The following is a 25,203-nucleotide window of genomic DNA, read 5'->3' as shown; positions in this document are numbered from 1 at the left end:
CCTCGTCACCGTTTGTCATCACACTCCCTGGGTAACTCCACATTTGTGTGGATTTGCACGTGTGGATGACCGGCACTCACTTACACAAGATTGCTTTCACTGAGTGAGTGGTACTTCACTCAGCTGACCCTGCGGGCGAAGTGACCCACGCAGCAAGTGCATGCCTGCGTATACCAACGGCTTGTATATACCGCTGACCGCAGTAAACAAGCTGTTACTTTTGATGTTTGTTTTGATGTGTCATCATCATCATCATCTTGATCATCACATTGTGTTCCTCTCTCTCTTGTCACCCATGTTGACTCCTTTCTACACCTTCCTGCAGGAATCTCTGGCTGTGAAGCTGAAACTTGATGATTTATGCTCCCTGTCCCCGTCCGGTCTGCAGCGTGATGATTAGCTTACTGTTTGATGACAAGTTCCATGTTGTTTTTTGCTCTGTCTCCCTCTTACTATCCCCGAACACCAACATTGCCTTGTCTGGAGCAAGATTTTTTTTAAGGGTTTTTATTTTTTCTTTCCATTGTTGTCCATGCTTGCTCGTGGGTTTTCTTTTTCCTTTTTTCTCCATATTATGATTCCATTTAAAATAGCACGGCGACTAAGTTGTATTCAGTGGTACATAAGTACACCAAGAAGAGAATAGAATATTTTAGTTCTTTATATCATTCAAAAAGGAAGCCCTCCCACATTATGGTGACACATTTTGTGATACAAATGAAGCTAAACAAATTCATGCAAATTACAAATACATTATCCCTTTGAGAAAATTATTTTTAAGATTTGAATGTTGCAGTGAGGTGAGCTTTTACATATAGAGTGGTACGACAGGTGAAAAGAAGAAGCAGGTGTTTATTTCACATGCCAAACAGCTTTTACTCACTGCCGCAGTATTACCACATTTTTATACAAACCCTGGCAAAAACAACAACAAATGAATGAATGAATGCATAAATAAATGCATAAACAAGTACATAAATAAATAAATAAATAAATAAATAAACAAACAAACAAACAAACAAACAAACAAATAAATAAATAAATAAATAAATAAATAAATAAATAAATAAATAAATAAATAAATAAATAAATAATAAATAGGGCCTCTACAATAAACAGAAAAGCTTGTAGTAACATCATTGCTTCTGAGCTTTTGCTCCAGAACCCCCCCCCCCACACACAGAATCGATACCACTCTGCTTCAGACATTTTATTGATCCAAATCAGTTACTCATTATACATGGACTGTATAGCCACGTTCTGTTCAGTCTATTCTGCATCATACAATCCACATCATTCCCCACCACATAGTGTTATATGTTCTGTCTCTTGCCCCTACAGTGAGAGTCATATACTTTCCGTGGCTTCCGTTTATTCTTCTCCATTCAATACTAACAGCTCATTAACTAGTGCTACAGTAATTGTTTCAATTCAGCGGATGAGACCTCATCCTCTCTGCGGTGAGAGCGAGCTTCTGTTGTTAATACAGATTAAAAAAGAAAAAGTGTGGCGCTGTGAGCGGCTGACAGGATTGGCTGTCATGCCAGCTGAAATCACAGGCCGCTATATGTGTGTTTGAATTGGCTTGACGGGGGCTGCTTGTTACACTCCTCACCTGTGACAGTCATGCCTACAGGATGTGGGAGAGAAGCTCCGCTTGTCACAGGCGCACACTCAGAATCATCAAAAGCAATGGCAGGTCTGTTGTTCAGACTTGTTTTGGCTGAAGACGGATCTATATGATTTTGGTCTCGATAGTAACAGCATTTTTACACTGTTGCACATATGCAGTCACAATCCACTTTTGCTGAGCCTTTTTCTTAATATTACTGAACCGTATTGTAATGCATATTGCATGAGAGTAGCAGAGATGGTACTGTCTTTTCTCTTCCTTGGCATACATATGCATATATATATATATATATATATATATACATGCAATTTTCTCGGGATCCCTAGAAAACTTATAAAATGGAACATGAAAATAACTATATACAGGAAGTACATGGAACAAGATAAAAATAAACAGCCAAACAAAAATTTCAAAAATCCCACCATCTCTGCTACACTCTACTAACTACTGCAAAGACAAAGAAGCGGGACCATAAACATAACCTCTGTGGCAAAAGTAATTACAGTGAAGGTATAAGGGAGGCAGGCGAGCTCATAATCAGTTTGTCAGCCTTAATAAGATCCCGCTCCCACCGAGGAGAAGTAATCTACTGGAAACTGATTTGACTGATGAACCTTCAAACAATCCACCAAGCCAGTAAATTCATCATATTATCTGTGCATCATTCCAGTATGATCATGGTGATCATCGAGGTTACCGTCTGTCAAAACTCAGCAGTTTATTCAGTAATGTTTCACTTTATATTAATAATTACATGACATTATGGAGTGGCAAATTTGACAAACTCTTTAATTATCACTTCTGTTTTTTTAAGATTAACATTCATTCTAAATCTGTTTAACATGACACTCGTGCAGCACATTTTCAAGCACATTGGTCTGAGTATAAGACAAGACAGATGTTCACCTGCCTGTGTTATAGTGGGTTTATTGGAAATAATCCATGGACACATGCCCTAACTGGCTATACATCAGATATGCACAATAAATGGTGAAGTACTAGAGGATGGAAATGCAGCTATAGGTTCTAGACATTGTTAACAAGGTTCTTTAATGACTTTAGTTTGTTGCATCTCAAATGCTTTGGCAGTCAGGACGACTATGGAGGAGCACGTGGGATGAGAGCATGAAAGCAACGATAGCTGGAAAGGAAATTAGCGAGGCAGGAGATTTATGAGCAATAGGCTGAAGACACTGGAGAGATAGTGGAGTCTATTTAAAACTGCATGCTGGGAGGAAATATCTGTGAAGTTGGGCATCGTTGCATTGCAAAGCGAGCGTTTCCTACTTGTGTACCACTTCTGGATTTAGTCTGCAAAACGTTTTTGCAAGTATGTCCCTCATAAAAGGGGAGTCATGCTACAATCAGGATCATTTTATATTCAGAACAAGTAAGGATGGTGTTTAAAAAATGGGTTAAACTGAGTCCCAAAGGCCTAAGAAAGCCAATAAAGAATCAGCACTGTGCCAGACCCTATAAAAGAAACAAATTAATCACTGATGATGGCTGTTTGAAATAGTGATGGACATCTACTGCTGCTCTCGGGTTGTAAATCCTCCTCTGATGGATTGATATGTTCTCCGCCATCATAGCCATCATAAGTATTACTGCTACCACTGCTGCCCCTGAGTCCTCTTTGAACTGGACCTCTCACTTCTGTTCCAGCTGTTCCTTCTGCCTTCGGTTACTTCTTGATTTTCTCATGCTTCGTCTTCCTGACATCACTGTCAGATTGGATCGCCGCATCCATCCCCTCTGCCCTCTGCTGCTGCCTGTTGTGTGGTTGGTTGGTCAGCAGCTGCTTGTCATTCCAGAGTCTGAAATCCCGCAGGATTTTTAACTCTGTTGTTCTCAGCCACATTCGATAGTTTGTCTAACTGAGACTTAAGGGACTCCCCACGTCACACTCATCTGGCCACGTGGTTACGCCCTCAGGCATCCCGCACGCTGCTACTACATATGTGTTGCACTTTTTGACACACCCATCTCTCCTCAGACAACATCTTTGCTTCTGATTTCTGACGTAAATCCTCCTTTATAGGTCTGATCTAGCAGCAGCACCCGCTGTACAGCTGTTCAGCTCAACTTTCACAGTCATTGGTAACGTTCCTCAATCGCTTCCTCTGTCGTTACATCCCAGGGAGGCACTTTGTCTTCCATGACAATTTCTCTCCACTCTCTTACTCACCGTGTCTTCTGCTGCCTGTGGCATATTCCTTGTTTCCCCCTTGATACCACCTCTGACACCTACTGATCCTTGCACTCCCTCTACTTTTTTTTTTTTTTTACAACAGGAGTCTTAAAGTGCAGGGTTTTGGGTGGATCTTCCCATGCATTATAAGTTTTATGTCTTTGTACCTATGGTATCTCTCTCCTTCTGTGATGCTGCTGTGCATCAGATGCTACGGCACATTTGTCGACATGCCTGCCACTACCAATCTCCATGTTAACATAAGGATGACGTAGAAAGGTTAATCCCTTGAAATGGGATCAATTTAGTATCTCTATGCTGCTCAGTAGCTTTCTAGGTTTACTTAAGCCCCCAAATCCAGGATGTTATAGTAGCAGTCCAGCTGTCTGCTCAGCATAATGCATTTGAACCCATGAATCTGCTGTTTGAAAGCAATGTGTTTAAACGTGAGGGAGGGTGCTATATATGCATTTTTATGCCATAACTCATCACAAGGCACTTTAAGGCAAGTCTCTTTATGTGCATACACACATTATTTTGCTCAGTGTAGGCGTCACTGCACCTCAAGGTCATTCTGCAATTATGTGGTATTTACATGTACTTTAAAATGCATTACTTGTATCCAAACTATTATGTTAATCTTGAATATGCCTTTTATATGACTGCTATAAAGTTTTGCGCAAATGTTGCATTAAAAACTTAATAGATGATAGCAGTAGTTGTCTCACCCGTAATGATAGGCTTGTGAAATAGCGTCAGAATTATTGTTTCCTACCCTTTAATTCACATATTGTGGTAAGCTGCTAATCATTATCACTTAAATGGTAATGTAGAGCACGCTGACAGAGAAGACCCAGAATTAAAAGATAGCTGAATTTGCAGTGTAAGATAATAAACAAGCAGTGCAATGGCCATCTGTCCATATGGTGAGCAATTACATCACAGTTCCAGCTCTTAAATGGTGATTGAGCGAAAACGAGCACAGGAATGACACACGGTAAGTAAATGTCCCCCAAGGGTCACCATGTTTATATTGGTTAATCCACCATAGGTACGACTTAATTTTCCAATGCATAACTGACACACATTTCCGACATCGCCGTCTATTGAGGTCGACGCAGCAACATTTGCATGTTTTCATTGCAGAGGTGTGTAAAAAAAAAAAACCTTCCTGTTGATGCACAATACAACATGTTTTTCCTTGCAAGGGACTGTAATCTGAATGAATGAAACTTGTTAGAATGAAAGTGCCATGAGGCAAATTGTGACAATTGTTTTGCACCGGGAACAGTTGCCCCTGTCCTGGCACCGACACACAGGGCGGCCATCTGCAGCCCACATGTCGGAGAGCGGCAGCCAACAACAGTGGCGGATAATTGGTGAGGGGAGAGCGCTGGTGCAGGGGCTTTTAGTTTAGACCTATCGACATCAGTTTGCAAGACCAGGAAAACCGTGCCATTTATGTACATGTGTGAAAATGACAAATGCAGACTGTGTGAATACATTAGCGTTCACAAATCCTGGGTGTATTCTACAGCATAGGGGAAAACTCTTTAGATAGATTCGTTGACTGTGAAGGTCTCTGAGTTATTCATGACCTAAGGGGGGGCCATCACTCTTATACATTTCACCGCACTGCTTGCTTCCATTTAACATCGCTCATGTGATGTAATGACAAAAGTCAATATGTACAAAGCAAAGAAGTGTCACTCTAATGTTTAACTTACGTTTGCACTGAAGAGTTCACTGTGTGCTTTGATTTGGTTCTGAGCGAGCTTTGTATTTGGCACTGGGTAAACAATACATAAAAAATAATAATAGACTCCCCCGGCTGCGTTGAAAGGGAGCGTGTCTGCTGTTCAAGGTCATTTTAAAGGCACTAAGTCAGGATCTTGGCTGACAATCTTCAAACACTTCACATTTGTTTTCGAGGGAATCTTCTCAATTGTTGTATTTTGGGAAGAAAACATTGTCCAAAAATATCCACAAACAAACAGATCCAGACACGCACGCACACACACACACACACACACACACACACACACAAAAGCTATCACATATCGAATGACATACAATCTGTCAAAACTTGCCTATGTCTCATTTGTCTGGGAATTAAAGACAGGAAGACAGCTGAGGAATCTTAGACAGCAATCTATTCCTCAGACAATATGCTTCCACCACTTGTATGAGCCAAATGATTATTTACAGCCTGCTGTCAACACAGAATGTATGAATAAATTCGTAAGTGCTTTGGACTGCATGATTCGCGAAAATCAACTTGTATGAATTTGCGATTATTGAATCACAGACAAAAATCACATTCGGATTTCTACTTCTACCACTGATGTAATTACAAGTGAAAACACAATTTGTCTTACTTCAAAAGTCACAAATCTTTTTTTCTAAATAATATTTTTCTATCAAGTTGTCCCGTCTTTGTTTACACTTTCCCCCTTATGCATCTTTCCTCTGCAATGCTGTAACCTCTGTTACTGCCATTAGTGCTGACGAATGGTACCTGTTTGGCAGCATCGCTGGCTTGATGATGAAGGGACAGACAGTATCTGGTCCGGCGCATTTCTTAGGGGGACTATGTCAGAGTTGTCAGCGCCGGTTTCCAAAGACCACTGCTGACAGGCACAACAGTGGTACACCTCAAACAAAAAAAGCTTGAGTCATCCAACATCTTTCCTTCTTGTTTTTTTTTTTTTTTTTTTTTAGGTATTGCATAATAAACCTTTAGAAAACCTAGAATAGTAAAAACATATTGTCATCATGTGTTGTGTTGATCTGTGATCAGGTCTTTGCTGTGATTCTCTTTAGTTCCAGCCACTGAGGCGACTTAGAGCACTTGCAAGGACATCTGGCTTTGCACCCCTGGACATGTAGATGTATGTGAATGCGGCTTCAAACTGTGGGTGACAATGCATATTTGCTGATGCGATACTCGGCCATCATTCTGGTGCTGAAGGAAAAACGGAGGAGCGACTCTTCATCAGGTGGCTGAGAACGTCGGTGTGGTTTGTGATCGGACTGTGAGCAAGAGCAGTCTGCCAACGCATAAACCCCTCGTTACAAAGATGGATGCGCATTTGGGAGTTCAGTGATGCAAATCTGCAGGTCAGCAGTGTTGTAGGGGGGGAAAACTAATATGTTTACATAAGTCATCCTCCGCCATATTCTTGACAGGAAGGTGGGTTCATGTGTGGTGAGCAATAAAGCTTGAAGACTTGACTCCGTCGTGGGGTATTTGGGAGGTATTTTGTTGGTATAGTCCAGGTCAACGTTATGAACCTTTGAGGGAATACCCATTGGAAATCAGTATAAAAGTTTTCTGTGTAATTACCTAAATAATTTTTCTATTGAAATGAGAGCAATCTGCGTCAGGCTTGTAATGCCTCCCTCCTTTGGAAACAACTCTAATGGATGGTTTCATGACTACAAATTTGATGTGACTCAAACGTTGTGACCTTTGCAATCACCAGCTTTCAAAATAGTTGAGTACAGAGGGTGGAGGGCTGGGGACTGACGATCATCATGATAATATGACACGAGCAAATCTTTAATACGAGGGTTAGTGTATCGAGAGGTGCTCCAGAGATGCGAAAAATGAAGGCCAAAATTGGGTCTAACCATTTTTGAGGGTGCTTGGAGGGTGATTAAGTACACCATTTTAGAAGTTTCTGCTTGTAATTTCTGATAAAGAGATTAATAATTAAATCTGAGGAAGTGATACTGAAGAAAAGATGAATTTTTTTCATTAACGATATTCAAAGATGTTCCCCTTCAACCTCCAACTGCTTGTCTTTTCTTTTTCTGTTTATGTTGCAGAAGCAATGTATATATTTTTTAAACTCAGCCAACAGCCTTGTTGTGTGATGTTCACTTTATCTATAACTCCAGCAGCCACGCAGTGCAACACTTTAGAAGCACATTGAAAAAAAAGCCCTCATTTTTCATATCAGGGATTACAATCAATGCAGCACTGTGACTTCCCGATACATTAATCATATAGTGCGAGAGTTTACTCGAAGGGCTCACATTAAGTCTGCATTTATCTGATACCACATCTCTTAGTGTCTGGTAGATGCATTTAATTATACATTAAAATCCAAGTTTGCTCCAATGCTGAAAAAATAAGAAAAGATAATTCAGCGCAATTTGATGTTTCCTTCTTGACCTTTCACTGTAACATCAGCATGTTCCACGAAAATATGGAATAATTAAGGCCGTACGTTTGTTTGTACTTCTTTATTTCCTTCAGAGGTTTAAAAAAAACACACAAAAAAAACAGTCTTAGCAAAAAAACTTCAAATTCAACACATTTTGAATGAAAAGGAGCAGAAGAGAAGATCCCTCTTGTAATATCTGCACCTTAGTTGCCTTTCAATACCTTTACATCAGTCTGTTAACATTCTAAATATTTACAGATATCTTTAAGCAAGCGGTGAATATCTGTCATAAAGATAATCATTTTGCAAAGTTTTATACCTACTGAAGAATCTGAAGTGCTTCAATACCTTCATAACATGAATAATATGTTAGAACATTACTTTTTCAGCTTAGATTATATTGTTACAACCTCCAGACTAAATTACAATGAATATCAGTAATATGCTTTAGGATTACTTTGTGAGCTCTAAATAATATAACGGTACCATGTAAGGTTATTCGTAATCATGCCATATTTCAATTTGGAGGCGTTACTAACATTGTTTTCTTGCTGTAAGTAAAATATAAGTCAAAAAAGAGCTACAATTCAACTGTTCATTTGCACAAATGAAGCATCCACCGCAGGAAATGCATAATACAATAGACTTTCATTTGTTTTTTCTTTCTTTTTTTGGTCTTTTTTCATTGAAAATGTTACTAAAGGTTATATGTGGTTTGCAAAACAAGTAATGACTGTTAGAAGACAGGCCAGAAACCATCCCTTATTTTGTAAAATAGTAATGTCAATAAGTCAAATTATATAATAACTTATTGTAAAACAGACTCATCTCTCATTTCAAAAATCAAAGAAACAAGACTTACGTTGATCAAAACATGGCTCCAAAGGAGTTTTAGCCTCGTCTTGTGATACTATGGCTGCAAACTGATAATGCAAAGGTCAACTTGTGAAGGATTTATGCAGCATAAGCGCTTGAAGAAAAATGCACATGTACTGCTAATGATACTGTCAGAAAAGACTATACAAACAAATACACTTAACCTTTTCACCAGCACTTGTCTCATTGCCCCCCTGGGCAATGTTATGCTTATTATCCACTTAGAAATGTGTGGCTAGAGCTCTTAGTGTAAATAATGAATTTATCTAACAGGAACACACGTAACCCGAACTTTAACCTTTTCGCCATCAGCTCCAGTTATTGACTATTTTAAGATTTTGAAGCTCAACAGCAGATTATAGACATTCCATTCTCATTCATGCCTGAGGTCCTTGTTTGGATTCTCAAGTAAAGATTAAACCCAGGGATCGAGAATTGTATAATCAAAGTCCTGTACCATGAGCTAAAAAATGACTTCAGCACTCCTGCCTCAAAGTAGAAATGTACCCAGTCTCAAATCTGTGTTTGTGGGCAGAGTTTGTCCGTGTGTGCAAGGGTACTCTGGTTTCCTTCCAAAAGTCCAAAGATATGCATTTCAAGTTCATTGGTGACTCTAAAAATTGCCTATGGGTTTGGATGTGAGTGTTTATGAGACTTTCCGTCTCCCTGTGTCCGCCCTCTGATGGACCGGTGACTGAGCTTTATGCTGCATTCACCCACAGTCACCTGGGATCAGCTCCAGCAACTTTCAAACCTCAGAGCTTGATCGATTGTTTTTATTGTTGGTGCATATAAAAGCGGAAAGAACCTTATTGCATGCCCACATATGTGGAAGTTGATCACGATACACACTGATGATGATTCATAAAGGTGGAATATGCAGGTCTATGTTTCAAATGAATTCAAAGTAGTGTGAAAAGTTTATGCTAATAGCTTCAGCTGGAGTGGCAAATTGTCTCAGAGGCTGCTGTTATTGTCGTGAGCAGTATTTCCTCAGCTGCCCCACCACAGCTTTAGATTGCAGATTTTATTCTAGAATATTGTCAGCTGCCCCTTCCAAGGTTTTGCAATAATAATAAAAAAAATAATTAATTAAAAAAATTCCATTACTCTTGTTCTCCCCACTTATGTTTAGTAAGCTCAATCATTCACGAAGTATTAGTTGCTTTTTTTTAATGTAATTTTTTTGTGCTATTATAATGTTATTATTTCCATTCTTTACTATTCTTTACTATAACTATGTGTAAATGTAAAAGTCCTTGTCGGATATTGATTTGAAATAATCCTGCCCATGAAACATAACAAATATTCCTAGTCTGTTGACATACCTAGCATTAGAAATCTTTAAGAACTCCTCCCAACTGACACCATGGTATCATACAGTGTCACAATACTGCATGAGAAATCATTTGAATACTCCCGTTTGCGCCTAACGTCAGCATGCACTTCAGCACCCTTCATACATCTTACAAAATATTCCCCAGTGTTGGATAAAGCTGATGGATAGATGGAAGAACCCTTTGCAACTTTTATTTTACTTCACTTGTGTTTTCACTTTTAGACGCAAGATGATTCATGTCGACTTAAACCTTTACCACTGTGTGAGGCGATAAGCAGTCCTCGGAATGAAAACTAGCAAAAAGCCTTTTCATGTCTTTTTTTTTTTGGTAAAAGTTTTGACCTCTTTTTTTTTTACAAATCTCAACAGAGATTTTATCTTCCACTCAAAAAAAGTGAATTATTTACTAAAACTAAATCAAATTTTTAATTGTCACGCCGTAACTGTGCACTCTCCAGAATGTGTTTAATTAACGGTTTGACTATACGAGCTCATTTCAGTGATCACTCCAGGGCCCGTTCTCACCGGGGCAGCGGCGATGCCAAACCTCATATTGTCTGAGTGGCTGCTTCCAATAGTTCGCTCAGCTCTGGGCTCTCTGACAGTTCACTTGAAATATGGATGTGGTTCAAGAGGGACAGAAAGGGGAGGCACTATCTGTCTTTCCTAACATCAGCTCGGCACTAATACAAGCAGAGACAGACCGAATAGATACCACACAGCGAGGTCATTCGCTCAAGCTTTGACTAATAACCCGCCCTTTGCTGTATCCCTTCAGCTGGCCGCAGAATGTTGATATGAGAGCTGCAGAGAGGGTTTATAGGAGTGTGCGAATGCCTGCATGTGGTATCCTATCTTGCAAAGAGTGATGGAAAGAACATTCACAGGCCATTTCCTTCATTTATTTCGTCTTTGTTTTGTCCCGGCGTTGACGTGTCCCATAAGTTAGAGGCATGACCAGGAGCAGGAAGGATTCTTTGCTTGTCTGATGTGACATCTTCAGGAGATAAAGCAGCACGGCGGTTTACATTAGAGTTTTATAAATTAACTGTCACCTTATTTCCTCAGCAATCACAGAGAAGAATGCTATGGTTTAGAATTGCAATTGTAATAGTCCTGGAGTAATCTGAGTTTTATTGTTTCATTCGAACAATGCAATAACATTTTTAATATTTAATGTATTCTGTTTTTTCGGAGTGTAGCTGGTGGTAGATAACTGACACAGAACAGAGGAAGTCGGTTTTAGATAAGGTTTCAGACAAGGTCACATTTCACCACCTGCAAAACAAGCAAAAAAGAAACAAAGTAAAAAAACAAAAAAAAAACATGGAATGCATATGGATCGTGTCAAGAAAGTGGGACAACAAAACCTTTTTACACAAACATCTTGCAGGCAAGATTATGTAAGATGTCACAAATCAGTTTAATTATATATTATCCTTTGATGTATTTGTGCATCTGTTTCTTTTAGTTCCTCATACGCAGAAAAAGATATGTTGAAGCACTGGAAACAGAAAATATTATATGTGCATTCAGTTTCTGAACAGAATTCACCACCAATATCCTACAGTTGTAAACACATTATAGAATATATGATTCTATTTCTGGCTGCAGAGCCACAATCATTCATTAGAATTAGAATATGTGTTGAGTCGTTATTAGGATATGTGACATGTAGCATGGCAACAACATCCCTTGATTATTAGACATTCACAGAAAACACTCAACTCACTTTTTATTATTGCCACAAGTTTATAACAGCATGAAATTGAATACTTTTTTTTTTAATACCCAGTAACATTCACTTTGGCGTTTCTGATCAAGACCAGTGTTTTGTTTTTTTTTTGTTTTGTTTTTTGTCTCTGGCTCATTTTGTGCTTTCTTCATTTAAAATGGATATGATATATGAATTCAGTTACATCTGCAGTAGAGCCACAATCAAGGCCCAGTGGGGTGCCGCGCGCTGCCAAGCAAAACTTGTAATCTTGACCGAGCCTTTGTACCAAATGTGAGCTTTTGAGAAAGATGTGCCAGTTTTCTAGCAAAACATATCACTGCTAACTCGTTCTAAATAATAAGAAATATAACACAGAGTGAATGCCTTACTAGAGGAACTTGCTGTTTTGCAATTTAAAGAACAAAGGCTTGATTCTTTCACAGTGGTGTATTGGCCTGCATGGTTTGTATGTTCCCAATGTGTATGCATGACTTTTCTGTTGGTTCTCTGCTTGACATCCACAGTAAAAAAACAAAAAACAAAAAGAAAAACAACACAAGCCATTTGAGGTCAAGTTCTTGATTCTAAATGGTCTGTAATTGTGAGCGTGTGTGAGACTCTGGGTCATTCAGGCCTGATGTTAACATGCATTTTGAGTGATAGTCTAAGCCCTGAGGTCGACTGTTCAAGTTTGTCCCTATCATGCCTTTCGGGCTAACCACTTCGGATTATGTTACTACCCCACGACGCTTCCACTAAATGGTCCGATGTACAGTTATGAGTAAACCAGCTTGTCAACCGAGGATGCAATAAGGCGCCTCCTCTCTGCAGACCCCCCCAGGAACGGACGTACATGTTTCATAGTTTCCTTAGAAAGTTGGAAAGCTTTAAAAACTGTATAACTCAGACAAGCAAATTCCCTTAAGTGAAAAATTTGCTTTCTTTAGGGCTCGCCACTTGTGATCGGATCACCTGGAAGGCCAACACCAGGTCTGAATGAGCCCCGTCTGCATTTGTCCATTGTCAGCTGGGAACGGCTCCAACAATATCAAACCCAATAGCATATAAAACAGAATACAAGATGGACGGATATATTTGATTCCCATACATAATCCAAATCTATCTTGAATAATATATGCCACTGTGTGTGCATCTGATAACACCTATAGATACACAGCAGATCTTGTTCAAAATGAAATGATAATCCATCATGCATGAGTTGAAATGTATCATTCATGCGAAAAAAAAATAAATCTAGATACATGTATTTTCTTCTGTGGAAAAGCGTTTCATACATGTAACTGGTTTAAGCAGACTGCTTTGTCCACAATAAGAATGAGGTTCTAGAGGATTTCTCTGGTATTTGATCAGCGCTAGTGTTTCGACTCACATCTGAGCCGCTCTGTGAAATGGCTGGATCACAGCAGAGTGAAGGGCTTCTCCCACGTCTCATGCAAGTTTCTGACTCTCATTGTCAGCGTGTTTCACTACCATTGCCAACAACCTCTCAAACCATTTCATCTTCCCAAAAAAGTGTGACCAAAAAGAGAAACCAGCAGGCAGTAGAGGAGGGGCACAGAATGAGAGTGACTGTGCTCAAATTAATTTCAAGACCACTTACCAGGTTATCAGACACAGGAGGCACAATGAGACAGTAAATTTACTCAAGCAAGGGGAGAAGTAGATAAATTGGTCAAAGAGACCTGGAAACCAGGGCAGCATCTGTGCAATCTTTAGCCGTAAATGGAGAATGTGGAGTACCGAGAACAAAAGCGTTTGAAGTTTAGCTCCACGTTGTAGACTGACACAAGGTTTTAGTCACGAGTCCCTGATATTGCCCTCCTGCATGCCCTCTTTCTTTTTGCTCAAAGTCTGACAATATCCAGCTTGTTTTCTTTCCTCTCCTGCATCCTCATTGTCTGCAGGCAGAAAAACAAGCATCCAACTGGCACACGTAGAAACACTCACGCAAACACTCTGCTGCATGTGCCCCTTTGAGTGCAGAGCTGTTTCATATAGGCTCCAGAAAATGTCAAAGACACAAGTCAGGGTCTCCTCCACCAGCTATCCATATGTATGTAGCGCAATGGAAAATTGTTTTGATTTGACATAAAACTACTAGTGTCAGGCTGATGGGCCCAGGAAACTACTGTGCTGATAGGGATTTGTGCTGTAAGTTTCTGTTTATGTAGACTCATTGTCTTGCCAGCAATCCATCCATCCCACACATCTTCTTCAGGTAATTTCCAGACGAGGTCAGGATTGGTGTGTTTGCAGGAGCAGAATTAATACTGTATGTGTGTTTAAATGTATCCTAATTACCAGGGAATCGTATTCCGTACGTGCTATAGCTAATATTTGGAGTTATTCACTGTTCCTGCATGACAAATATTGTATGTGGGCTGCGATTGGTTCACTATGGTCTTTGTGTATTAAACATTTTGCCAATTAATTTACAATGTTCAGTAGTCTCACAAAATATATAACTCTACTTGTGATACAAAACTAGAAAAATATTCCTTGCCAAAAAAGTGTACATTTCCAGTGAAAATTACATTTTGAATTGTTTTTATGGCCATTTTTGAAACTGATTCTTTAAACGTTGAGTCAGGTTAAAATTAAAATTGAATGGGCCTGTAATGATTTGCAACCCTCATAAAACCATATTTTATTCACAACGGGACTCATACATCTCAAATATTAGGAGTAAATCTTTTCACAATATTTTCATTTAATACATGAGTCAATTTCAAATTTAATGGCTGCAAAGTTATCAAAATGATGGGATGGGAGCAAGAAAAGGTTGGAAAATGAAGTGGTACTCGTCAAAAAACATTTTAAAAATGGTGGTGGAGGAGTTATCTCAATATAAAAGTGCGATTAGTGCAGATGTTCACAATCCGTTCATCTTCTTTTCCCCTTTATTCAACTGTGAACTCGGAGGGGTAGAAATTTACGCTCACCAAATAACCTGTAATGGAGGTTTTTGGGACGGTACATTAAAACTGGAATAATCAAGAGAAAGCCTATGCATGCACAGGGAGTATATATGCAAACTTACTCTTAGAAAGACCCAAAGCTCATTCAAGTCAGCAATCATCTCACTGTGAGTAAGATATTCACCAACAAATACAAAAATAAATAAATAAAACTATGTCTAAAATATGCAGTATGATTTTCTAAATATGTAATTTAATGTAAAAATAGTTATCAAAAAGTCTGGACTATGGCAGTGGTCACTGTACAAATTGACAAAGCATACTGCTAAGTGGAGTAATGTGTATGTGTGACATCCATTTACAATTTACAGCCTAATAGCATTCAATTATTCAGTTAATCAGTGGAAATGGATCCTGCATTATAAACAAGCACGACTGTTCTTGAAACCACTGTGTGGGGACTGATGCAAAATACAAAACTGTTCTGAGATCATATTACTCAAAAGTTGAATTATTTTGGAAAACAACTCATGCCATATACGAGGCATGAGGGGTTTGTCTTTTATTGTAGAAGGAATGCGAGTTTATGAGGCTTGTTTTCATTGGTATTTTCACATATTGAGCAAACCGTTTTCGAGCACTTGTTTTAAGTCCAGAAATTTAATTAAATGGCAAAGCTTTGTCAGTTCATGAATTGTGCAAATGGTGTTATTTGAAATTCATTCAGTGATTCTCAATGTGGGCTAAGCAAAGAAACGAAGGCGAAGGTCTAATGTTCAGTATAAAATATGTCAAAGGAAGCACCTTCCCGGTGTCACGTATAACTCTGTTTGACAGTCCTGTCCGCAGGGGAACCTTCTCAAATGTTGACGAATTCCAGCTTTTATTTACCCACTCCTGCACTAATAACAAAGTCAATTTCATAGCAAATCACTTCTTTGCGCTGCCTCGCTTGGCTCTACCCATGCCATGTGAGAGAGCAGGAGGGAAGAGTTGTTCCTGATGGCTCTTCAGACACTCATTAACAAAGTTCAGGCTGAGATTTCTGGGATGTACAGAAGTTTTCTTTAAACTTTTCCCCCCCATCAAACTATAAATGTTACTGCTGCAATAATTGGCCAAGTTTTCCGGATCTTTGTATTAAAGAGAAAGCCTTTGAGACAACCTGAGATTTCGAGTCTGGACCTTTTCTACGTGCAGAGATACACTTAACTAGGGTGAAAGTGAGTCAAGTTTTGTTCATGGAAAGCAATGCAGTTTAGGTGTCAAGAAATCTTGCTGCATGACATGTGAAAGGAATAATTAAGTAAAACATAGTACTTAAGTAAGAAAATTAAGAGTTGGAAAAACAATTTTGAGCAATATAAAATGATGTGCCAGCCATAGTTTAAAAGTTCAATGTACGTGATAAATGTATGCAAATACATTCACACATGCCGTATCATTAGCTATTATAACCATTATGCAACCAACCATTTATATTTCCATACAAAGGAAGACAAAATGATTATATTTCCTTTTTTTCAGTTTTTCCTCACTGAATTAAATCCCACATTTTGTATATTGTTCCTTCAAGCCAACAGAAGTCAAGTGAAATCAAAACTTCGGCGTCTTTATTTCCATCCGAACATCCATACATCTTTCATACCGCTTCATCCAATTTAGGAAAATGCTAACTTCCCTGAAACTTTGAAGCTCTTCTCTCTTTGAGGGGAGACTACTCACTTTATACCACCGACCGTGCATCTTCACTCAATCACCAGAATTTTGTTTTACAGGTATTGTCATTATGTAAATTAATTCTTCAGCATTTTGCTCCATGATTAATGCTGCGTGGAATGTCAATGCAAAAAATAACCCTCAGTACCTAGTGATCCATACCCACGATGATTCAAAGCAATATGAGAAGGATTAAAGAGATTAAAAAAAAAAAAAAAAGTCGACTAATCCTTCTTAGTTTTGTTTTTTGTCCTCAGATGAAAACTTAACAACACCTCCTTAGCTGTGGAGGCTCTCTAAAATCTCTCACTTCAAATAAAGAGCAGGACAGGGCTCGACGTGTATTCTTAAAAGAAGATTTTTTTATTTTTTTTATTTTTTAAAGCACTCCATCTTCAGTTAATGAGCTGGAAGGATGGCTTTGACTCTTTGAGGTATTTGGGTTAATTTCACAAAAGGGCTTTTTGCTGAAGCTCTGAATGTTGTTGTGGACTTAACAATGTCAGCGATGACCAATATATCCATTTTAGGTCAATATCTCAGGTTTGATTTGTGTATATTAAATTTGTGTGCCAGTTTATGCAATATACATATGGGGACCTTTTCTTCTCATGTTAAATAACACATTTAGGTCAATGTGGGTTTTTTTTTTCAGTGATGAGGAATCAGCAGCTGTTTCAATAATTAATCATGATTTGACACATTTGAAACCGGCAGCATTCGATTATTCCTAAATATTTTAGCACTAGAGCCAGCTCATTTATAATCATCAGTGTTGCAAAGGTTGAGTCATATTAATATAATGCTGATTTCTTGTGAAAAACATGTGCTCATGCAGTCCTAATATTTTCTGATATTTGCCTGCTGGTGTTTTCTTTCAGAAATGAAAATATATTCCAAACACAATATGGTACAATGCAGGAAATACCAGCTTCCCTTTGTTAACTTCTCATATGACCGTGTGCAGAATCTGATTGGCTCTTTGCTGTTAGGAGTGTGCAACAAAAAAAGGGATGTGACAAAGGTAGTGAAAGCAGTCTTAGAGCAAGTTTACCAATTGATTTCTGTGTGTCAGACAGACAAGGCAATCTCCCTCTCAAAGCCAAACCGCTGCAGTGGAGTTACAGGGTAGAGCATATGGAGACAAACAGCAGAGATGCACTGCAGGCAGACTTTGATGCATTTGATATTTCGGAAGAGCTTGGATTTCTCCTTGAAGTGCCACTGGTAGGTTTTAGTCATGTTTTCTTTTCTTAGGCTGGATATGTTCCCCATCAGTATGTACTGTGATCGCCACCCTCTGTCAGTCAAATCAAAACAGTGCTGTATAGACTGCACATACAGAGATATCCCTCTCTTCTCTTGAGGACTGTTTTCTCCTTATGTGCTGCCTTCATTTAGGAGTTTGGTCGGCTGCAGCACAATTTGTCCCTGTGGCCCGACACAGATAATTAAGCTTGTTTTTGAGTGAGGTTATAGAGGGTTATTGATTTCGGTTAGAGCTCGTCTCTTTAAGTTCCTATTGAGCCATTCACATGACCAGGCCTACAGTCAGAGTTCATTTGCTGTTTGTACAAATACATCCTGAAGGCATGTGATGGATGGATGGATGGATCTGTCATCTATCTATCTATCTATCTATCTATCTATCTATCTATCTATCTATCTATCTATCTATCTATCTATCTATCTATCTATCTATCTATCTATCTATCTATCTATCTATCTATCTATCTATCTATCTATCTATCTATCTATCTATCTATCTATCTATCTATCTATCTATCTATCTATCTATCTACCTGAAGGTAAACAATAATCAAGGCTTACACCTCATTTGCAGTGTAAAACTGGACTAACCCGGTTTTTCCACACTGGCTCATTTTTTTTCTTTTGCCTCCTCTTTTAAATTGCTTTCATCTCTGATTGATAGCAGCAGTCATCGACTGACGTGCAGACCAGGTACCATGGCAAACATGAGCTGATGATGTTACTGATTAGTGTCTACATGAAAATCCCCCAAGCCAAAAAAAACAATCAAAAATCAATGAGCGAGTCATTTTATTCTTATTATCTCCAAGACTCACCTTCCAGATTATTACCGGGTATGGCTGGACCTGGCGAGTAACCTGACTCATCTGATTGAATCACGCAAACTCCGAGATCTGGTTCACAAGGTAAGGATGGGTGGGGTGGGGGGGGGGGGCAGCTTTCTGACTGAATCCTTGAAGCTCTTGATGTCAATGATGATTCTTCTAAAAAATTTTCAATAATAAAAGAGGAAACCTGCTTAATGTTCAGATGCCTGTTTTGAGTCCCCATCTGTTGAGTAACCACCGCGAGCTCCGGCTGGCCCACCTCGCTCTGGGATTCATCAGCATGGGATATGTTTGGCAGGAAGGCCAACACGCACCAGCTCAGGTGAAATGCTGCTGCAGTGAAATGAAATATAAATATGAAATACTAAATATGATATATTCAGTCAATATTGAGCCAGCAGTGGGGTATATTTCTAACATCCATATATGTACAGCTGTCCTTGCAGCTCTGTGAGGTTATAATTTGAAGATTATCGTAGGGTGGCTGCTGAAGCGAAGATATTAAAATGTAATGCTGGCTTTTACTTAACATGTTATCATTAATATTGGAAAAATACATAGCTGGCTTGATCTTATCAACACATTTTAAAACTGATGTTTCATAATAAAAACTAAGGGACGTAAACACAATTTTCATGACAGAGGCATGTTTGTCTAACTACTAGATTATCTTCCAAATGTTTAGCTGTAATGGCACTCCACTTGAAAAAGTTAACATAAATGAAAATATTAATTCCTTATTTTACTATTTCTACTAATCAACCCATACTCTCATTTTGTCACTAATTGAACCTGATTTCGTTCCTTGAAATAACTATTTACACGTATGTGGAGAACACTTTCTCTATGACATCTTGATTCTATTCATGTAAAGTCATTTTCTTTGTGACATTATCTGATTTCCTATCTTAGAAACTCTGTTCAGCTCTTATTCAGTTTCCCATGTTTAGAAAACACTTTGCTAAACAAGCTTTTATGTTTTAAGTGCCATCACATTGGAATAATCCACCCATTAATATCATATCTTTCATCATTTGGTCCATTTAAGCATGCCGTCTCTTCTCTTTGAGATTCACTGCAGTTGTTATCAATAAAGCTGGAAGTGTTTTTCGCTGCTATTTATTATTGATGATGCTTTATTGTAGTTGATGCGCTCCATTGTGTCTGCAGGCCTTTTTTTGTTTTTTTTGAAATCTTAAACTGTTGCCATATTCGTAATTGAATTTCCAGTAAAGTTTATTTCCATTGTTGTTGTAGACAGTGGGACTTTCCCTGAAGAGGAATATGTCACGATATATAAACACGCGTAACTAAAAGTGAGCATTTTAATGGCCAATTGAGGAAGTACGTGACTTCCCCTCAAAGCGATTGCAGTTGTGAAAGATATTTTGCTAAAATCTGTGATCATGAAGCTGGATTCTAAGAGTTTTTTATATTTATGTTTGACAGATTCTTCCAAAAGCCTTGGCCAGGCCCTTTTGGATGGTATCTCGTAGGCTTGGACTTCCACCCATCCTGACTTACGCAGATTCAGTTTTAGCAAACTGGAAGTTGCGGGATCCCACAGGGTAATAAAACCCCACAGGGTCATATAAATTGTGAAACTGACCAGATTCCTAAGTGATTTTTGGGGGATTTCTTTTTTTTTTTTAACCAATGTCTCATTTCGCTTTCATTTTCTTTGCAGGGATATGGAAGTGAGGTGAGTCACGCTCATATGATTTACACGACCTGATGCTCATATGATGTTCTGCTCATGTGTTTTCAACACGTTCCTATTTTTGAAAATAGAAACTTGGACTTGATATTTTCCTTTCCTGGCGGTGAGAGTTGCCAGGGATTTTTTATTGTGTCATTGCTGGTTGAGATGGCTGCCAGTTCAGGCATAACGGTCAGTATTGGCTCCCGAGTTTTCATGTTAACTCTTTCTGAACCTCAGCCTGGTAGTGTGTGTCCATCTGTCGCCTTTCTTTTTCTTTTTCTTTTTTTCTGTGTTCCATGCACATACTATGCTTGTATGCCATTGCTCCCGCATATCGCAAAGTGACAGGTTTTAAAACCATCTCCTCTGACCAGGGGGCCCTGGAGGTGATGCACGCCATGAAAATCTCTGACCTCATCGGCATACAGAGAGGTCTCATCAAAGTAGCTCAGTCTTTGAAGAAGATGAAGGAAACTTTCAAACTCATGCACAGTAAGTTTAAATCAAACCTTGCTCTACGTGAATTTAATCAATTTACACGCTGTGCTTATAATGAAGGAAGACAAATTCAAGGTAATTAGAATATCTAAATTTGTCTGTTTCCAGATCATGTGGAGCCGACTGCGTTTCATGGAACGTTGAGAATCTTTGTCTCGGGGTGAGTTTCCGGGCTGTTGCCTTGTCCTTCAGACTGAGTTTGTTCTTTTTTTTATTTCTTTCATCTGGAAAAGATTTATCTCATTATAAGGCATCCGGATGAGCGTCTCTTCTTTAGTACCCTCTATCTCCATTGCTGCACTGCATATTTGATCAAATACCATCGCGTTATGTGGTGCCAAGAGCATTTGCACTTCTAAAAAAGGTGGCTTATTGCTGTTGTTTGATATGCTTTAGGTGGCGAGATAACCCAATGCTCCCAAGAGGGCTCTTGTATGAAGGTGTGAGCAATGAGCCAATTTTGTTGTCAGGTGGCAGTGCAGCCCAGAGTTCAGCCATTCAATGCTTTGATGCTTTGCTGTGCATCCAGCATGAGTATGAGTCAGGTAAAGATACATTCCTTTCCACCTTTGACCTCCTCAGATGTTTTCCTCGTGAATGAATCATGCTGTTTATGCAGCCATTTGATGGCTCTGACAGAAAATGCTTCGAGGCAAAAAAACAAAAAACAAAAAACAAAGCTGTTACTTTCATTCTTTCAAAGTCTCCTTTTTCTGCTCTCTTCATTGATTTATCCCATCCAGGAGCATTCCTGACACGCATGAGAGATTACATGCCTCCTGCCCACCGTCAGCTGATAGAAACTCTCTCTCTCTGCCCACCTCTCCGAGATTTCATCTTGTCTTACCCCAGCAGTGACCTCTGCCAGGCCTACAACTCCTGCATCGCTGCGCTGGTAGATTTACGTAACTATCATCTCAATGCCGTGGCAAAGTATGTCGTCGTGCCCGGAAACCGCTCCATGGGTTGCCCACTCAGAGGCGTGGGCACCGCGCTCAACTCCACTGGCACAGGAGGATCAAACATCATGGTGTTTCTCAAGAGTGTTCGTAACGCCACACAGAAAGCCACGATTTTAGAGAGGCTGTCGGTATCAAGAGAAACTGAAACGTAGGTTCAAGCATTGATTGGTTTGTCGATAAATAGATACAGACAAATATCTCGGCTGGGAGTCAAGTATGTTGGACAATTGCACTTGTTAAGTTTTAAGTCTGAGTGAAATTAAGTACTCAGATATGCTTGATTAAAATGCTGGTGTAATGATGAGATACTAAATTCAAAATATGCTAATTCAGATGTTTAACCTTTAATATTGAGTGAAAATGCCAACTCTTGCCAGTCCACATAATTAAAAGAGTTCATTTGGGAAAACATTTCGAATGATAGAGGGATATGGAATTAAATGGATGTTGTTTGGCAGGAGTCACAGGCAAAAAAATGGGTTCGATTTCAAGCTCAAGAATCTTTGTATCAAGTCGGATGCTTATTTTTAATTGTTAGTAGGTGAATCTTGATTTGTTGTTATTTGGAATGATAATGTGTGATAGTTTATATGGAATTATTATTGTAAACATTCTGTTGTTTCATTTTATTTGAGTTTTTTTTGCAATAAATCTTTGTTTACCTATGAATTTTTATATTTTTGAATGAGCGATTTAATGTTGACAAATTCATATCTAAAAAAAGAATAACAATTGCTGCATATATCTTTTTTTTGATTAAAAATAGAGGGGCATATGTTTGTAGAGAGGAAAACAGTTTTGAAATGACACCTTATTGAATTCAAATGCCAGAGCATGGGTTTAAAATATAGGCAAGAGCAAACATCTGGGGAGAATGGAAGAGACAGACACAGTGGGGATGTTAGGGTATATGGATGGATGTGGGATCAGGTCACTCAGCTTGATGGACTGGAACTTCGACTCCCCTGCAGGAACTTGACTTGAAGGTTGTGTCTCTTCTTGCAATAGAGAACTAATCACATTAGAGGAGCGGAGAAGGAGCTCAATTGCACAGCGTCTGAGCCCTCGTCATGGTCCGACTCTGCTTCACTAAAGCACAAAAGACTTAAAATGTAGACAGTTTGACACCGGTAAATGCAGCTCTGGGTGAAACCGCTACACCCAGTAAAGGGTTCAACTGTTTACAAAGTGGAAGATTCCAGCATTTTCAAAGGTATTCTCCCCTGCACAACCCTACAGTTATTTCTTCAATTTCTCTTAATATAGAGACAAAGGACTTGTACTTGTCTTATAGTTCTGTTTTCAGAAATTTATTGTTTTATGTCTTTTTGGCATCTAAGAGATCTTCAAAGTCTTTGTACAGCTTTTTTCTTTTTTTTTTTCACAGTGCAACATAGAAAATGACTGTGCTATCATGCAAACAGATTGTGATCCACCTCTGCAACGGTGACGTGATGATGCACACCAGGGCCAGAGCTTTTGGGTCACATGATCATTGCAAGCGAACACTCTTTCAACAAGCACTAAACAAGCTCTGGTCTCTTTATTCTAATCCTATTCCAATTTCCTCAAAGAGATGACTCAAATTAAGAACCCCCCCAGCTCTGAAGGGTTATTGTTAAACCTCCTTCAGCAGAAATTCAATGTCAATGTGACCTCACCAACCGAAGGAGCCTGAAGTCATTGCAGTGTCCACATGAGCACAGCATGGACAGCAAGCAACCGGTCATGAGTCCAATTGATTGAATGGAGCCACATGGGATTTTGACCTCTCTGTCTAAATCTAAAAACAAAAGCTACATTTCTGTGTGTTTTTGGCAACAAACTCAACATTTTTTAATTGTTTGTTTGTTTTATGGAGGTGGATTTAACAGAGAAAGCATCTGAAGCATCAAGGTAAAACATCAAGCTCCACTATTCTCTTAAAAGTTACTCTTTACTGTTGGAATTTGAGAGGCTTCACTTTCACATTTTCTTTCACTTTTTCTTTCTGTATGGCCCACAGTATTAAGAGACAAGAGGAAAACTAAATATTAGGTGAATTTTGGACCTAATTTTATGCAGTTGCAGATTTTTCTTAAACCATTATAGTTTGGCTGGTGATTAATGACCCACTGAAGGAATTATCATAAACCTTAAAACAATACAAGACCTTGCAATACCCACGAGTCCCAGCCTGAATTCCCACACACTAATGAAGTTGTGAATCTTTCTTCTCATGAATCTCATGAAGGCCTGGAGCCCCTGCCATGCTCCAACTATGGGCTACATGGTCCATGAGAAAGGCTGAATAGGACGTTTCAGTCCAGGGACTTCCACTCAGCTCCCAGAAAAGCTATTTCTATTTCAGAACTCCATTAGTAGACATAGGAGCACACCAAATCACCTTGAATTGAAAACGATTTAATTGCAATGTAGAAACAGTATAAAAAATGCATAATATTGCACATAATCACTAAATTGCACTTCCTCAAGGTACATATCTTTGCATGGAAATCGGCGACCTGAATAATGACGTCTACGGTGCGTTCTAACAATGGAGAGGCCGGTATGTGTCTTCCTGACATTTCTTGTACATTTTAACAGTACCATATTCTACATGAAAGCTGTTGTTGTATAAAATTACTTATGAGAATTCAGTGAATACCTGCTTTGTAAGAGCGTGCAACTTCAGTATATCGGCTACATTATCCGTGTCTCTTTTCATGTTTATTCTCCAGTCTCGTGCTCGACCAAAGCTGGTGGCTACAAGTCTTTTACCAGTGTAAAATTGCTACCATACTCCTTTAGCACTGTATATAGCCCTTCTGCTCTTGCTGCAAGTTCAGTGCACAGTTGTATGTGTGAGTTGGTAGACAAGCATTCTGTGTTCTCTAGATTGCTTTCTGAAAGAAAAAAAAAGTCTGTTTGGTGAAATGTGCAGTTGAATGGCAAGATGATTCAATATTACAAACCAAAACGTTAGGTATCAGCAAGCTGGATATGAAACTGGTGATGTAAAAATAGATTCACTATGAGATTTTGATACATTGAATGACAGAGAGGCAAGGCAAACTCTTACTGGACTCAAAGACAAATGTGAAAATAGCCTTTACTTTTCCTCGGAAAGTCATAAGCAAATGAATTCATAAAACCAAACACTCTTTTCAGTTGTCATAGAAAATACTCTCCCATAGAAGTAGTTAAAAGATTATATATGTCCATAAAAAATCTAACCTTCGTCCATTATGATGTTATTATTTTCTAAACAATTCTTAACGACTGCTTCAGGAGAAGGGGCCCAAACACCACCAGTTGTAAAAGTTCATTTTGCAGTACTTTGCAGGTAATTTTAAAATATATTCTGAACATCAAGT

The 25,203-nt window shown here is 38.8% G+C and overlaps 1 protein-coding gene across 1 annotated transcript; it reads left to right on the top strand.

The window, feature by feature from the left end:
- Positions 1-17,723: 17,723 nt before the first annotated feature.
- On the top strand, positions 17,724-22,202 carry LOC308138568 (indoleamine 2,3-dioxygenase 2-like; the record flags this gene model as incomplete). Its single annotated transcript, XM_080507744.1, has 10 exons — positions 17,724-17,813; positions 18,668-18,763; positions 18,888-19,007; positions 20,135-20,253; positions 20,373-20,387; positions 20,477-20,576; positions 20,762-20,879; positions 20,994-21,045; positions 21,282-21,430; positions 21,629-22,202. The coding sequence occupies 10 exons, from the start codon at positions 17,724-17,726 to the stop codon at positions 21,997-21,999; spliced, it is 1,230 nt and encodes a 409-aa protein (XP_080363870.1). The 3' UTR covers positions 22,000-22,202.
- Positions 22,203-25,203: the final 3,001 nt, after the last annotated feature.

This window comes from Blennius ocellaris (genome assembly GCF_963422515.1).
Source record: "Blennius ocellaris genome assembly, chromosome: 13".
Lineage (NCBI taxonomy): Eukaryota > Metazoa > Chordata > Actinopteri > Blenniiformes > Blenniidae > Blennius > Blennius ocellaris.
This window is presented reverse-complemented; position numbering and strand designations above follow the sequence as displayed.